Source organism: Pristis pectinata, chromosome 15 (genome assembly GCF_009764475.1).
Source record: "Pristis pectinata isolate sPriPec2 chromosome 15, sPriPec2.1.pri, whole genome shotgun sequence".
NCBI classification, from domain to species: domain Eukaryota; kingdom Metazoa; phylum Chordata; class Chondrichthyes; order Rhinopristiformes; family Pristidae; genus Pristis; species Pristis pectinata.
Genome location: NC_067419.1, coordinates 19,344,347 through 19,362,006, shown reverse-complemented (window position 1 = coordinate 19,362,006; position 17,660 = coordinate 19,344,347). Strand labels below are relative to the sequence as shown.

The following is a 17,660-nucleotide window of genomic DNA, read 5'->3' as shown; positions in this document are numbered from 1 at the left end:
GACTTCTGCATTGTGTGTGTGGTGGGGGCACAGGGTGTGGTGAGAAGAACATAGAACATAGAAAAACTACAGCACAATTCAGGCCCTGAATTCTAATGTGCCATTTTCTTCTTTTTGGATACTAGATCTGCTTCTCCCAGGCATGGCTTCACCATCATGAACAGATTGAATGTGGAAAACAGGACCGAACCAATCACCAAGGACTTGGACTTCCAGTTGCAAGACCCTTTTCTACTCTACAGAAATGCACAATGTAAGATTGGAAAATTGTATCTGATAAAATTTCGCAGGTATCAGCTATTTCTAAACTTCTGACATGGGCTTTACTTAGTACTCTTTAGTGATGAAATTGACTTCAGTTGAACAAAATTAACTTTTCTCTTTCCCCACTGGCCTTGAATTCAAGCAATGACTTAAGTGATCCATTTATTGTTGGATAACCAGTAAGAATACTTCAAGTTTGGTTCATTGATCTGTGATAAATCCAATTTCATAATGTGGATGACAGTTTTTAGTGATGATGTTTATGATAATTGAATGGTCCATGAAATAATGAAATCCTATCAATAAGACTAAAGCTTCACTGATCCTGAAGAAAATAAAACTCATCACTTGATAATAAAGAACCCAAATAAAAGTAATTTTCTTTTGTATTAGGTGAGTAAAGAAGGAAAAGAGGTAGAGGAAAAAAACACTTTCAGGGCACAATGGTATGCTTTTTCTATTGGGATGTTATATTACAACTGTACAAGATGCTGATGAGAGTGCACCTGAAATATTTCATGTCGTTCTGGTCACCACACCATATGCAAGATGTAATTAAGCCAGAGAAGGTGCAGAAAAGATTCACATGGATGTTCCTGGGACTGGAGGGCTTGGTTGTAAGGAGATTGGGATAGGCTGGGATTATTTTCCCTGGAGCGAAGGAGGCTGAGAGTGACCCTATAGAGGTTTAGTAAATTGTGAGCATAGATAAGGTGGATCGTCACAATCTTTTCTCCAGGCTTGGGGTGCTTAAAACTAGAGACAATTGGTTTAAGGTGAGAGGGGAAAGATTTAAAGAGGACTTGAGGGGCAAATTTTTCACACAAGGGTTTGTGGTACATGGAACAAGCTGCCAGAGGAAGTGGTGGAGGTAGATACAATTACAATGTTTAAAGACATTTAGACAGGTTTATAGATGGGGACAGTTTAGAGGGATATGAACCAATGCAAGCAACTAGGACCAGTTCAGGAAGGCACCTTGGTCAGCATAGATGAGTTAGGCAGAAGGGCCTGTTTCCATGCTGTATAACACTATTAGGTTCAGTAGATTTGTGTCTAAATTTGTCTTTTGTTCTTCACCCTTCATGAAAGGTCCCACTCGCATGCTTTTGCAAATTGTTTATGGTGAATCAATAAAAAGTAGACTCTGCAGAATGCATCATTCAATAATGTAAATCAAACCTGTAGCAGTCCTGTTCCTACTGATTTTTCAATTGCAAGCTGCCATTATTTAATGTCTAACATTTATATTCTACTGCACTAACGTGCACCTAACACAGGTGCACTGGTGTATGAGTTCAGGGTACTAGTAACCCAGGAAAGAAGACAGTCCAGAGATGAAACTTCAGGTCCCACCACTGCATTTGTGGAGTTTGTGTTCAGTTAAAATTATTTTGGAATTTAAAACTATTTAAAAAAAAAAGTCTGGTCAAGCATGGTGACTAGAAAACTACGAATTGTATAAACTAATCTCCTTGGGGGAGAAAATCTGCTGTTCTTGCATTGGTATGGCCTATGTATGATATGGACCTGCAGCAGTACAACTCTTAACTATCCTCTAAAATGCCCTAGCAAGCCATTCTGTATCATAATCTCAATGTTACAGCAAAATAAGAACTAACAAAAAAAAATGCCCATCTGGCATTGCCTTGCACCCTGACCCCTGGCATGGCAAAATTGTTCCTAGCCTGGTCAATCATGCAAAGTCCCCCTTGGGAACATCTGGGGACAAATGTCTAAACTGAAGACAGCTTCAAGCATTGGCCTGATGGTCATACTTGCGGAATCATACCTTACAAGCTGCAGTTAGTGAGATCAGATCCCTCCATGATTTCTGGGTATGTCGAGTCCTACCTCTAGGTCAGTCTTGCTAGGCATGGTAATACCGTAGTATACTAGTAAGGGAATAGACATGGCAATCTGCAAAATTGACTTGAAATTCCGTGAAGTCACAAGGCATGAGCAAAGAAATCTCCTCCTGATAGTGACCTTCCTAATGAGAGCACTGGTAGGAGTGGCCACACCCAAGGCATGCTCTGTTGTGTCAGTGGGATTACCATTACGCTGATTGGGACAAACTCAGCAGATTGGGCAGCTCAAAATGAGCATTCATGAGCTGCTGCGAAAATTGGAAGCAGCTAAAAGGTACTGCTCCAAAGTCATTAACATTCTAGATCTGCATGTCCTTTCCCATTATCTTGAGAATCAAACCAGATTCAATGTGATATGTAGAAAGTCATTCTGGCAGCAGAGCCAAGTGTACCTAAAAATGAGGTGTTAACCTTATGAAGCAACAACATGGGATTACATGGTTGCTGAAAGCATGCAGGAGACGCAACAATCCCACAATCGGTGGATCAGAACAAAGCTCGGCAGTCCTGTCACATCTACTGGGAATGATGGATGTCAACGAAATGGCTAACAGGAGGAGCAGGCTCCAAGAACACATCCTTTGAAAATGATCTGGACCTGGCCTGAATGATAAACGTGAGACAAAAGTATTGGCAATCATTTTCAGATAGAAGTGCTGTGAATGAATAGATTTATCTCAGCTTCCTCCTAAGATCCACATTATCACAGAAGCTTCAACCAACTTGATTCACTCCACATGATATCAAGAAACGGCTTGGACCCGGAAGATCTTATGGAACGATGTCCCTGCTGTTCTACTGAAGACTTGCTCTCCAGAGCTAGCTATGGTGCAAGCCACGCTGTTCCTATACAATTTCAACACCAGCATACAGGCATCAATGTAGAACATTGCTCGGGTATGTCATTTCCATAAAAAGCAGAACAACTCTAATCTGGTGAATTATGCCACCACGGGTTGACTCTTTGTCATAAACAAATTTATGGGAGGTGTTGTTAACATTGCTATCAACTGACACTTAACTCATTAACACCTAATATGGAACCTCTGGTCTCCAGGCCTCAGCACAGGGACCTAAGAATTGAATTCCAGAGGTGAGGTGAAACTGACTGTCTTGGGCATCAAGTAGGCATTTGATTGAGTGATGGACTTCAAGGGGAAGAAGTACAAAAGGTTAGGGTCACACTTCGTACAAAGAAAGATGGTTGTGGTTGTTGGAAGTCAATCATCCAGGGCACAGGACGTCACTGAAGGAGTTCTCCAGAGCCTGCTATCCTGACTTGGGAATGTATTGTTGTCCTTTCATTAGAGCTTGGTCTAAATCCTGGATCTCGCTACCTAGCACTAGAAGGACATAAACAGGATGAAGAAGATTGTTTCCCTAGAATCATCTCCAGGGCAATTAGGAGAAGTAAATGTGCTAATTATGCCTTGTCTTAGAGTCATAGAGCAATACAGCATGAATGCAGGCCATTTGGCCCAACCAGTCCACGCCAACCATGTTATCCACCCAGCTAGTCCCAATTTCCTGCTTTCGGCCAATATCCCTTTTAGCCCATCTATCCATGTGGACTCTTAAATGATACTATTTTACCCACCTCCACCACTTCTTCTGGCAGCTCATTCCATATACTCACCACCCTCTGTGTGGAAAAAGTTGCCCCTCAGGTCCCTTTTAAATCTTTCCCATCCCACCTTCAATCTATGCTCCCTAGTCTTGGTCTCCCCTTCCCTGGGGAAATGATTATTACCATCCACCTTATCAATGCCTCTCATAATCTTAAATACCTTTATAAGGTCACCCCTCAGTGTTCCAAGGAAACCTAGCTTGGCCAACCTCTCCCGATAACTCAGGTTCTCTAATTCTGGCAACATCCTCGTCAATCTTTTCTGCACTCTTTCCAGTTTAACCATGTCTTCCCTATAACAGGGTGACCAAAACTGTACACAGTACTCCAAGTGCAGCCTCACCAATAACTTGTACAACTGCAACATAATGTCCCAACTCCTATACTTAATGCCCTGACTGCTGGAGGCCAGCGTGCTAAGCACCTTTTTCACAACTCTGTCTACCTGTGATACTGCTTTCAATGACCTATACACGTACTCCTAGGTCCCTCTGTTCCATTACACTCCTTAGTGCCCTATATCATTCATAGTACAAGTCCTATGCTGGTTTGACTTTCCAAATTGGTAAATTGGTTTATTATTGTTATATGTACTGAAGTACAGTGGAAAAACTTTTATTTTGCATGCCATCCATACAGATCATTTCTTACAGCAGTGCATTGGAATAGTACAAGGGAAAAACAATAATAATGCAGAATAAAGTGTTGAAGTTACAGAGAGAGTGCGGTGCAGGCAGACAAGAAGGTGCAGAGTCATAACGAGGGAGATTGTGAGGTCGAGCCTATCTTATCGTACCAGGGGAACCATTCAATGGTCTTGTAATAATAGGATGGAAGTGTCCTTGAGCCTGGTGGTTCAGGCTTTTGTATCTTCTGCCTGATTTTGGGGGGGGGGGGGGGGGTTGTGTAGAGAAGAGAACATCACCTCACCTCACACTTGTGTATATTGAAACTCATTTGCCACTCCTTGACCCACTTCCCTAACTGATTTAAGATCCCCCTGTAGTCTATGATCACCACCTTCACTGTCAGCACCACCTCTTAATTTTGTGTCATCCGCAGATTTACTGATTAAGCCATGTGCATTCATATCCAAATCATTTATATAAATAAAGAATAACAAGGGTCCCAACACCAACCTCTGCGGCACACCACTAGTCACTGGCCTCCATTCCGAGAAACAACCTTCAACCACAATCCTCTGCTTTCTATCCCAAGCCAATTTTGAATCCATCTAACTAGCTCTCTCTGGATTCCATGGGACCTAACCTTCCAGACCAACCTGCTTTGCAGGACCTTGTCAAAAGCCTTGCTAAAGTCCAAATAGATGATATCCACTGCCCTACCCTTTTGGTTATCTCTTCAAAAAATGCTAAGAGATTTGTCAAACATGACTTTCCATGCACAAAGCCATGCTGACTCCTCCTAATCAGACTCTGTTTATCCAAATGCTGGTAGATCACTCCCTCAGAATTCCCTCCAGTAACTTCCCCACCACTGATGTCAAGCTGACTGGCCTGTAGTTCCCTGGCTTGTCCTTGCTACCCTTCTTAAACAACAGAACGACATTGGCCACCTTCCAGTCTTCGGGAACTTCACCATTGGCTAACGATGAAGCAAATATCTTGAAAAATAATAAGTGTACACTGCTTGAGTTTGCAGTTGGAGGCTTAGAAAAATCAGTTAATAAAAATGTAGATCTGAACTGGAAAAGAAAATACTGTAGAGTTTAGCAAATTTTAACTTTTTAGTAATTTATTTGCTGAGTACCTCTTGCCTCTGCTTGGCCAAATTGGATTTCTATTGGCAACACTTGGAGGCAGGTTGATTGCATGATTTGACTTGAGCCTAATTTGTATTGCATAAAGGCGGAACGGGCTGTACATTTAGAACTGTTTAGTATCAGGAAAGTGGGTTTTGTTACATTAGATCTCTTGTATTTGGGCCAGCGTTATGGCAGTGGAAATTAAGTAATATAAAAGTCCAAGTAGCTAATGAATTAAGAGGTCCAGATTCTTGTTTCGGAGAACGCACACAAAAATGAGAAAATAGAGAAAGCCATCGACAAATACTACAAGAAAACATATTTACGCCCCAGTGAGTGGGACTTAAATATATATAATGCCCCTTATACCTTCCTGCTACTTCCATAAAAGCTCATTGAGAACTCCATGCATGCATTTGAAGAAGACTTTTCAACTCGTCTGCCATGAAAGCAGCAAAATTGTTTAATGCTGGAGCAGCTGATCTGAGAGCTTCTTGAACTTCAGTGCTTCTAGATCACCCACTGAAACAGTGAATTGTCCACTCCAGCCTGTCTTATCTCTACTCCATTCTATTCCATAAAAAGAGTGCCTCCAGTTTAGAGGTTAGGGTTGAGGCTGAAATTTCAAATTTCTTCCAATAACTCTTCCTCAGTAATTCCTGGTGGTTTTCTGTAAGTAGTTGCAAGCTATGAAAGGCTGAACAAGTTCATCTACTTGTAGTGCAGAGAAGAAAGAAATTACATGGACATTCACACCCTGTAGCATTTGATAGTATTAAACTTGATTTCTACAATCAAGGCATTGGGTATAGGATAACTTTCTGTGCTTCAAGTTCTGATTTTTACACTGGAGGACCATGATTTGGTAAGTGGGAGGCTTTTAAAAGTAAAATATTCCTGAGAGTGAAGGAAAAGGCTGGCAGGATTAGGGAGCTCTAGTTGATGAGGGATATTGAGGCACAGGTCAGGAAAAAGATGAATGTCAGATATAGGCAGCTGGTATCAAGTGAATCCCTTGAGTACAAGAGATGTAGGAGTACACAAGAAAGAATTCAGAAGGGCAAAAAGAAGGTATGAGGTAGCTTCAGCAGATACAGTAAAGGAGAATCCTAAGAGATTCTACAAGTATATTAAGAGCAAAAGGGTAACTGGGGAAAGAATAGGTTCCCTTAAGGATCAATGTGGTCACCTATATGTGGAGCTGCAGGAGATGGGCAAGGTCTTAAATGAATATGTCTTGTCTGTATTTACAGTGCAGACGGTCATCGAAGCCAAGGAATTAAGGGAAATGAATGGTGATGTATTGGAACATACCATTACAACAGAGGAAATACTGGCAGTCTTAATGCATATTAGAGTGGATAAATTTCCTGGGGCTTGATCAAGTGTCTTCTATGATATTGTGGGAAGCTAGGGAAGAAATTGCAGGGACCTTGGTTCTGTTTCCATGCTATATAACTCAATGACTCTGATTTCCTACTAGCTGGAACCAACAGGTCACTCCTACCCAACAACCCTGAGCCTTATCCAGAAACATGACAACAAAGGCTCAAAGAAGAAAAGTAATGTATGCATTTGATCCTGAATCCAAGTCTGTAATAAACTCTATCATGTCCACCATGCAAATATGGTATTTCTCAGTACCTGGGGATAACTACTAATAAGAGTTTAGCTTCTACTGCTTGAAAAGCACCAAATGCCAAAGTCTGTGCACCCCAAGCTCATAAAGGATGGGAATGCCAAATCCGTACTCATTCTTCAGTTACAAATATACTGATATTAATCGGAGAAATGAAGACCTGTGGTATTAGGAGTTGCAGTGCCTCCATTGTTCTTAATCTTGGCAATCTTCAGGAGGAGAGTAAATGTCAAATGGTGAATGTTAACATAAAAGGCTGTATAGTTCCCAGATCATGCAGGCACTGGAGACAGTCACCTACTATCATTATATAGTTACAGCATATCTACTGTATATTGTAGCCTGATTATTGCAGAGGAGTTGGAGCAGCAAAAACTAATACTATTATTACCATTGCCACCTTGTTCCACTATCATGATTTGTACACTGGAGCAGTTAAAAGACAATGGAATAAGGGAAGATGGAGACATGAGACTGCAGATGGTGGAATCTGGAGCAATGCACAAAGTGCTGGAGGAACTCAGCAGGTTAAGTAGCATCCATGGAGGGAAATGGACAGTTGACATTTTGGCTCAATACCTTTCATCTGGACTGGGTGTTTCCCTCCGTAGATGCTGCCTGACCTGTTGAGTTCCTCCAGCACTTTGTGTGTTGCACGGAATAAGAGAGGATAATTTTGGATAATGTTTTGTAAATAAGCACAGAAAAAGGTTTGGTTTTGCCCAACAAGGAAATGTACAAATGCACAGGAAAGTAGAAAGAGGAGGAAAGGACTGTTGCCATACGTAGGTGGCAGGTTAGCAGCAATTGCTTTGTAATTGAACCTATTACCTGGGAACATCTGGTTGCAATTAGATCAGGAAAACCTGATGCTACAATATATCCATCTCCGAGACAGATTATCCACTGACGTCTTTTACAAACCCACTGACTCTATAGTTACCTTGATTGCACATCTTCCCACCCTGTCACTTAAAGATGCTATTCCCTTCTCTCAGTTCCTCTGTCTCTGCTGCATCTTTTATCATGATGAGGCTTTCCATTCCAGGACATCTGAGATGTTCTCTTTTTTCAGTAAATGGGGTTTCCCTTTCACCACTGTCAATGCAGCTCTCACCTGCTTCTCTATTTGCCATATGTCTGCCTTCACCCCTCCCTCCCTTGTCCACTCGTCCTCCCCACCAGTCACCCTCCTGACACTTATCCCTGCAACCATGCAAAGTGTTATACCTGCCCCTACACCTCCTCCCTCACCACCATTTAGCACACTAGATATCCTTCCAGGTGAGGCACCACTTCACCTGTGACTCTCCAGGTGTCATTTATTGCATCCGGTGCTGTCCCCTCTGCATTGGTGAGATCCAGTACAGATTGGGTGACTGCTTCGTTGAGTACCTTTGCTCTGTCTGCCACAACAGCAAACATGACTCACCCCCTGACTCACCTAAGCTTTTCCTCCATCTTCAAAGTACAAGGTGGGAAATGGAATACTGTCCTCCTACCTGGATAAATACTGCTTTGATAATGCATCAGTTTGCCAGCTTCCAGGACAAACCAGTCCCCATACTTAAAGGATTCTGTGACTGATGGTTCCCTCTGTTACGGACTCAGTGAATGTCCCTTTAAGATAGAGAGTGTGTGTGTATGTGTGTGTGGGGTGTGCTTACGTCAATAGAAGATAAAGGACGTAATGACGTTGTAGAAGTTAGAAGAAGAAGAAGGAGAGAAGGGAGAGAGACACCAGCCTGCTAGTTTTCTCTATCGATGGATGAGAAACTATAACTGTGTCTGCCACTGAAATCCATGTATGGAAGTTGGAAGTAATCCGGTGGAGTTCACTTTGTTGCTGACCTGTAGAAGGAAACAGGTATTTGTGTGTGTGGACGACCACAATTCGGATGCTTTTCGGGGTGAGGAAGTCACTACCGAGTAAACACTGAAGTGTCGCTGGGGTTCCATCGTGGAACATTTGGATTTCGTATTTACTCTCTCTATGTTTCTCTATGTCTACGTCTTATCTTCAGACAACGGTGGTTGTTGAAGAAGCCCTTGCTCATGTTTCACCTTATGGCTTGCGGAACTGAACTTTAAGAACCATTCCTAAACTTGGAGTTTGGGACTTTGCCACACGCACACACACGAAGAGTTTAGTTTTTGGGGTTAATGTTCAAGGTTTAACATTTTTGAATTCTAACATACTAACATTTTTACTTCTATTTTTCGTATTATCATAAGTAGTGATTAATAAAATAGTTTTTAACACTGAATCAGGCTCTGTGTGTTTCTTTTGTTGCTGGTTCGTGACACCTCCCCCATCTGAAAAACAACATTTTACCACAAGCCTCTATAATTTGTCCCCAAGTTAAACACTTATCCATGTTTCTCCTAATCCTTTTATTCAGTGAGGTTTCAATCAGCCTTTTATTTTATGGGACTTTATCAAACATTGGCAAATCCACTATAATGGTACCTATTGCATTATCCCCCTCAACCCTCTCCACTACCTCATCAAAAATACAATATCTGATTCGTCATACAAAATTTGCCTTTAAGGTCTATGTTGACCTTTGTTTATAATTATTTTTCAAAGTGAGTATTTGCTTTATTCGTGCATATTGTTTTTTTATTGTTTTCCAATTGACCTTAAACTGACTAGCCTCTAATTGCAGCAGTTGTCCCCACCTCCCTTTTAAAGCAAAGCTTTCTTTGCTTTCTTTAACCTAGGATGCATCCCATTCAAACTGGATGATGCATAACCACATGCCAGGATTTTTAAAAACACTTCCTTAACAATTTCCACCACATCTTGTATCTCTACTTCATTCACTTTTGCAGCAAACTTAAAGAAATAGGAGCAGAATTGGGCTGTACAGCCCCTTAAGCCTTCACTGCCATGTATAAGGTCACAGTTGATCTGATTTTTGCTAAATTTTCACTTCCCTGCCTGATCCCCAAAACCCTGCTATTTCTCCATTTTTAGCTGGAATAAATTTAATGACTCAACTGAGGTGGAGAATCTCAATTTCACAATATACTGAGGAAAGAAGTTCTTCCTCACTTCAATCCTTATCATGAGACTATGCCCCCTACTTGAGATTCTCCCACTTGGGGAAACAGCCTCATGATATAAACCTCCCAAATTTTTATGTTTCAATGTGATCACCTCATTGCTCCAGAGGATAAAGGCCCAATTTACTTGATCTTTCCTCATAAGAATAACTCCTCATCGAAAGAACAAATCTGGTGAATCCCCTCTGTGCTAACTTCAAGGCAAGTATGTCCTTTCTTAAATTAGGAGACTAAATGTAGTACTGCAAATGAACCAAAAGTATGGCATGATTATGTATCAGCATAATATACAACAGAGTTTACAGGCTGACAATATAACTGCAAAATGATAACGTGAATTTCAGATTGTTGTAAAAGACAGAAAACCGCATTACAAATTAATAATGGGGCACTTTAAATTATGTTTTAGTAATAGTTGTGTGGAAAAAGGCTTTCAAGCCATACTTTCATTTGTAACTTATTGGGGGCATCAGAATTTTTGCATGTTAATAATGGGTAAAATCTAAATATCTGATGAGTATTGTAAAAAAAAAATAAATATAATCAACTTTGAGAATATAGTTAAACACAATTAGTCAGAACTGGTGTTTTGAGAGGAACAGCAAGGACTAGAAATGTACATTTGATAGATGCTGATATCTCAGCAGGATTAAAAAAACACGATTTCTTGGTAGTTCTAGTGTGGGTAAATAAAACTTATGGAAAGATTAGCTGTATTTGTTTTATAAATATTGACATACAGTACAGAAGTAAATGCACAGTGATAAATTGGAACAAAATATTGTTTAAGGTACATTTAGAATGCTCTGCACCACATGCATTTCAGCTTTAAAAGAATACTCGAATTACTAAGAGCATAGACTTGCCATGCTGTAGCCAAAGATTAGAAACTATAATTGCAAGCAGACACTTAAAATACTGGACTGTTTCCCTGGAATTGAGAAGAGCTTTAAGTTTCTTTTTAAAATAGAAAGGATTTTTGTACAGTGAACAGGAAATTGAGTAGTCAACAACAATTTAAAATCATCATCAAATGGGAGATTAGCAGAAATTTCTAAAGCAGTGAGTTGTTGTGGAAGAAATACTTTTCTAAATGGAATGGTTTAAGCAGAAATATATGTACAATACACGATCATATCTGATGTATCTGATCCCCATGGTGGTATAAAGCTGTGAGGAATGGATAAGTACTAGAATTATCTTTTTGCTCTTGCAAAGAACTAGTTTAGACACATCGGACCAAATGACACAGTGATTCTAAAAATGAACTGATATGAACTAAATTTTGGAATCTGTCAAAAATACACATTGTTCATCATTGCTAAATAATGGGTGAAAATGTTTCACAGCAGTGCTTGGAAAATACCTTTTTTTTGATAATTTTATATTATACTTTCTTGAATTTCCATTTTTTCTCTCTCATTGTGCTAAGCAACTCTTAAGCTTTCAGTAAACTCACCTTTATCATCAACTGGGTAGTATTTGGCACGTGAAAGAAAGGTGAAGGTCATTCTTGAAAATATTTGAACCACGGTTTATTACATAGAAGGTAGAACACAGAAATAGACACTTCGGTCCACCATGATGCAGCTTTACAAAACTCTAGTTAGGCCACATTTAGAGTACTGTGTTCAGTTCTGGTCGCCTCATTATAGGAAGGATGTGGAGGCATTGGAGAGGGTGCAGAGGAGATTTACCAGGATGCTGCCTGGATTGGAGGGTATTGAATATGAGGAGAGGCTTAAGGTGCTAGGGCTTTATTCACTGGAAAGGAGGAGGATGAGAGGAGACATGATAGAGGTATATAAAATATTGAGAGGAATAGATAGAGTAGACAGTCAGCGCCTCCTTCCCAGGGCACCAATGCTCAAGACGAGAGGGCATGGCTTTAAGGTTATGGGTGGGAGGTTCAGGGGAGATGTCAGAGGGAGGTTTTTCACCCAAAGAGTGGTTGGTGCATGGAATGCACTGCCTGGGGTGGTGGTGGAGGCAGATACATTGAACAGGTTCAAGAGCTTGTTGGATAGGCATATGGAGGAACGTGAGATAGAGGGATATGCAGGAGGAAGGGGTTAGGTAGTGTGAGGGTGGTCTGATGGACGGCACGACACGGTGGGCCGAAGGGCCTGTTTTGTGCTGTATGGTTCTATGTCTGCACTGATATGATGTCAATCTAATTAATCCCATCTGCCTGCACATGGTCTGTATCCCTTTGTTCTCTGCCTATTCTTGTGTCTGTCTAAATACTACTTTAAACATTGCTCTTGTATCTGCTTCTACCACCTCCGCAGGCAGTGGGTTCCAGGTACCTACCGCACTGTGTTTTTAAAAAAAAATCTTGCTTTGCATATCTTCTTTAAACTTTCCCCCTCTCACCTTAAACCTCTGTCCTCTAGTATTTGACATTTCCACCTTGGAAAAAGAGTCTGACTATCCACCCTATCTCAGTTTCTCATAATTTTATATTGGGTTGTCCCTCAGCCTCCAGTGTTCCAGAGAAAACAATCCATGTTTGTCCAATGTCTCCTTGTAGGTAATACACTCCAACCCAGGCAATGTCCTGGTAAATCTCTCTGCACTCTCTGAATTCTCCACATCCTTCCTTTAGTGTCGTGACCAGAACTGCACAAAATACTCCAATTGTGGCCTAACCAAAGTATGTATTACTCATTCTCCAGTTTAGAAGGAACTTTTTAAACTGTTTAACTGGGAATCATATATATTCCTTTAAGAGTGTAGTGAAAAAAATAGCAAGAAGAGAAGCTGCTTGGGTCTAGAAATCTTATAATAAAACCAAATGTTGGATTATATCACACATTTTCCAGTCAGTGCTTTACATTGGTACTGTTGTTTTACTGTTGTCTCTTCATTTTCTTTCCTTAAATGTGATTCCAGTGTAGCAGGCAACTCCTGTAAAATGTTAATTTGTAAAATTGTACTAAAAAGCCCATTTTAGATATGTCTGTGATATAGAAAATACAAACGCTAATTAAAACTGACTGTGGAGGTTCAGCAATATCAGGAGGTTGCTTGTTCTTTTTCAGATTATAAATAGGTTCAAAAAGAAGTGTCAAGAATTAGATTAGATATGTCTCTTGTCTTCTGTCTCCGGTAACCTTTTATAGTCAAAGGAAACTTTGTGCCTGGGATACATATAGATCAGCCCATGCAACTGACTGCCATAATATTCTGCCAACATTCTGTGCTTTAACAAACTTTGAGATAAGATAAAGAGAGCTTGATGTGAATATGAATAAACTCCATATTTAAACAAAACTATAACAAAGCCCTTGGATCCATTTGGTGGGTTTTGAATTTGAAAAGTGTAGTTCAAATCTGACCCTAATTTCTCATTAACTGAAGTTATCTCATTATCTAGTATCCTATTCCAAAGGATGTAAGTTCGCATTTATTTTAAATATGTTCAAAATATGTATAGGTCTACTTCATAATCTCTCCATATTTAGTTGTTTCTTCCTCTACTCAGGTACTCAACATTAAGCAACTTGTTTTTACTGAGCAACAAGACTTTACATTTAAGAATGTAAAACTAAATGTTAGTATTAACTTTTGGTACATTTGATTGAATCAGATTCAAAAATATTTGAATGAGAGCAACTATATCTGTGATTCAAAGGCTACCCTTTTTAGATGCAGTCATGTAATAACTGAAACAGCACAAGAAAAATACTGTGTTAACATAGCCCTATTTGTAAATCAATTTCTATAAAATACTGCAAGGTTGGTGAGATGTGGAAAGATGAGACAGGATTGGATCTCATTGAAACACACAAGATTCTGGGAGGGATTGACAGGCTAGTTGGGTAGATGCTAAATAGCTGTTTTCTCTAGTTGAAGAGTCAAAAACTGGGTGGGAGTTAGTGGTGAAGTGATGGATTAGTCTCTTGGAAATGAGGGTTGTAGATCTTTAGAATTCTATCTCGAAGAACAGGGGATGTCCTGTCACCTTGATGGATCCTTGGACTTGTACGTCAAGGTTCCAAATGTGTCTACAAACTCAGAAATATTATATTTAATTCCCTCATCTAAGTCATTAATATCTATTGTCAATAGCTGGGTGAGAGCACTCATTCATGTGGTACACCACAGGTCACTGCTTGCCACTTGGAAAAAGACTCATTTATTCCTTCTCTTTTTTTCCTGTCTGTTAGCTAGTTCTCTAAAAGACTCATTTATTCCTTCTCTTTTTTTCCTGTCTGTTAGCTAGTTCTTTATCTATTACAGCACCTTATCCCTTATCTATTCTACTTTATCATATCCTAAAAAAAATCTATTAGAATTGTCAAGCATGATTCCCTTTCACAAATCTATGTTGACGTTTTCCATTCCTGTCACTCTTTTCCAACTGTTTTACATTGCCTCTTATACTGGACAAGCATTTTCCCTACTGATGTCAGGCTAACTGGTCTGAAATTTTCTACTTTGTCTCTACCTCTTTGTTTTTTTTAAATAATTGGGTTACATTACTACCTGCCAATCTGTGGGAACTGTTCCAGAGTCTATACATTTTTAAAACATGGAATTGGTTCATTATCGTCACTTATACCGAAGTACAGTGGAAAAACTTGTCTTGCATACCATTCATACAGATCAATTCATTACATAGTGCATTGAGGTAGTACAAGGTAAAACAATACAGAATGCAGAATAAAGTGACACAGCTACAGAGGAAGTGCAGTGCAAGTAGACAATAAGGTGCAAGGTCATAATGAGGTAGATTGTGATGTCGAGAGTCAACCTTGTCGTACTAGGGAACCCTTCAATAGTCTTATAATAGCGGGATAGAAGCTGTCCTTGAGCCTGGTGGTACGTGCTTTCAGGCTTTTGTATCTTCTGCATGATGGGAGAGGGGAGAAGAGAGAATATCCAGGGTGGGTAGGGTCTTTGATTATGCTGGCTGCTTTACTGAGGCAGCGAGAGGTATAGACAGAGTCCATGGAGGGGGAAGTTGCTATACCAAGCTGTGAAACATCCAGATAGGATGCTTTCTGTGGCGCTTCGATAAAAGTTGGAGAGGGTTAAAGAAGAAATGTCAAATTTCTTTAGCCTCCTGAGGAAGTAGAGGCGCTGGTGAGCTTTCTTGGCCGTGGCATCGACGTGGTTGGACCAGGACAGGTTATTGGTGATGTTCACTCCAAGGAACTTGAAGCTCTCAACCTCAGCACCGTCGATATAGATGGGAGCATGTGCACCACCCCCTTCCTGAAGTTAATGACCAGCTCTTTTGTTTTGCTGACATTGAGGGAAAGGTTGTTATCATGACGCCATGTCACTAAGCTCTCTATCTCCTTCCTGTACTCTGACTCATTGTTATCTGAGATCCGACCCACTCAGGTGATATCATCTGCAAACTTGTAGATGGAGTTAGAGCAGAATCTGGCCATGCAGTCATGAGTCTATAGGGAGTAGAGTTGGGGGCTGAGGGCACAGCCTTGTGGGGCACCAGTGTTGAGAATAATCATGCTGGAGGTGTTGCTGATTGCGGTCTGTTAGTCAGGAATTTAAGGATCCAGTTGCAAACGGAGGTGTTGAGTCCCCGGTCTCGGAGTTTAGTGATGAGTTTGCTTGGAATTATAGTATTGAAGGCGGAGCTTTCATTATTGATGACCAATAATGCATCTGTTATTTCAAGGGCCACTTCTGAGTATTGGGATTGTAGATTATTAAGCCCTGGGTACTCGTCAGCTTTTCAATTCCACCAATTTCTCTAACACCAATTCTCTATTAATTCTGTTTTCGGTGAATTCCTCCCTCTCAATTGATCCTATGTTTCTGCGAGTTTTTTGTGTCCTTTGTGAAGACAAAGCAGAAGTACTTATTTAATTGATCTGAATTTCTTTGATCCCCTGTTTCTGACTGTAAGGTACCTACATTTGTTTTTGATGATCTTTTTCTCTTCACATATGAATAGATATTATTTACAGTCGGTTTGTATGTTCCCTGTCAGTTTATTCTCATATTCTGTTTTTCTCTTTGTTCTCCTTTTCTGAATTCTAAACTATTCCTAGGCCTCAAGTTTGCTGCTTTTCCTGATAATTTTCTATTTCTCTTACTTGGATCTAATTTCTTTTGTAAGCAATGGTTAAATGACTTGCCCCGTTTTATTTTTGCAATGGACAGGAATGAACAATTCTTGTAATTCATCCATGCATTCTTTCAATGCTAGCCTTGACCATTCACTGTCAACTCTTTAAGTAATGTATCATAGTCAACTTGGCCCTCATACATTCATAGTTTCTTTTATTTAAATTCACAACCCTACTCTGGGAATCAACTCCTACTCTGCATCTTAATGCAGAATTCTATCATGTTCGCTCTTCCCCAAGGGACCCCACTCAGTATGATAGCGCGTGGAACAGTACAGCACAAGAATCGGCCCTTCAGCCCACAATGTCTGCTCTGAACACAGCGCCAAATTAAACTAAACCTCTTACTGCCTGCACGTGATCCATATCCCTCCATTCCCTGCAGACTTGCGTGTCTGTCTAAAGCCTCTGAAATACCACTATTGTATCTGCTTCCTCCACTACCCCTGGCAGCCCATTTCAAGCATCTAACACTCACTGTATAAAAAGAAACTTGTCCCACACATTTCCTTTAAACTCCCTCCTCTTACCTTAAGTGCATGCCCTCTAGTATTTGACATGACTATCTTGGGAGAAAGATTCTGATTGCCTACCCTATCTATGCCTCTCATAATTTTATAAACTCCCATCAAGCCTCCCCTCAGCCTCCAACACTCCAGAGAAGAAAACCCAAGTTTGTCCAACCTCTCCTTATAGCTGATACCCTCTATTCCTGGCTGCATCCTGGTAAATCTCTTTTGTACCCTTTGCAAAGCCTCCACATTGTTCCTATAATAGGCCAACCTGAATTGCACACAACTCCAAGTGCGGCCTCAGCAAAGTTTTATATAGCTCCAACGTGACTTCTTTACTCTTATTCTCAATGCTCCAACCAACGAAGGCAAGCATGCCATACACATACTTTACCACCCTACTTGTGTGGCCACTTTCAGGGAGCTATGAACTTGGACCCTAAGATCCCTCTGTACATTAATGCTGTTAAGGGTCCTGCTATAAACTATATATGCAAGTTGGGAGGTCAACTTGCACTTGACCTCCCAAGATGCAACATCTCTCACTTGCTCAGATTAAACTCCATCTGCCATTTTTCCACCCATATCTACAGCTTCTCTATGTCCTGCTGTATCCTTTGATAGCCGGCTATGCTGTCCGAAACTCCAATTTTTTTGTCATCTGCAAACTTACTAACCCACCCATCTACATTTTCATTCAAGTCATTTATATATGTCATAAACAGTAGAGGTCCCAGTACCAATCCCTGCTGAACACCACTGGTCATGGACTTCCAGCCAGAATAAAGCCTTTCCACCATTACCGT

The 17,660-nt window shown here is 40.4% G+C and overlaps 1 protein-coding gene across 2 annotated transcripts in view; it reads left to right on the top strand.

The window, feature by feature from the left end:
• Positions 1-17,660, top strand: part of dcp1b (decapping mRNA 1B) — a 73,325-nt gene that overhangs the window by 15,125 nt on the left and 40,540 nt on the right. For both annotated transcript variants that reach the window (XR_007957514.1, XM_052030290.1), the window contains exon 3: positions 126-253. Coding sequence is in view for 1 of the 2 variants with exons in the window: in XM_052030290.1 (XP_051886250.1) it covers positions 126-253 (128 nt within the window). In the remaining variant the exon portion in view is untranslated. The remainder of the gene's footprint in view (positions 1-125; positions 254-17,660) is intronic.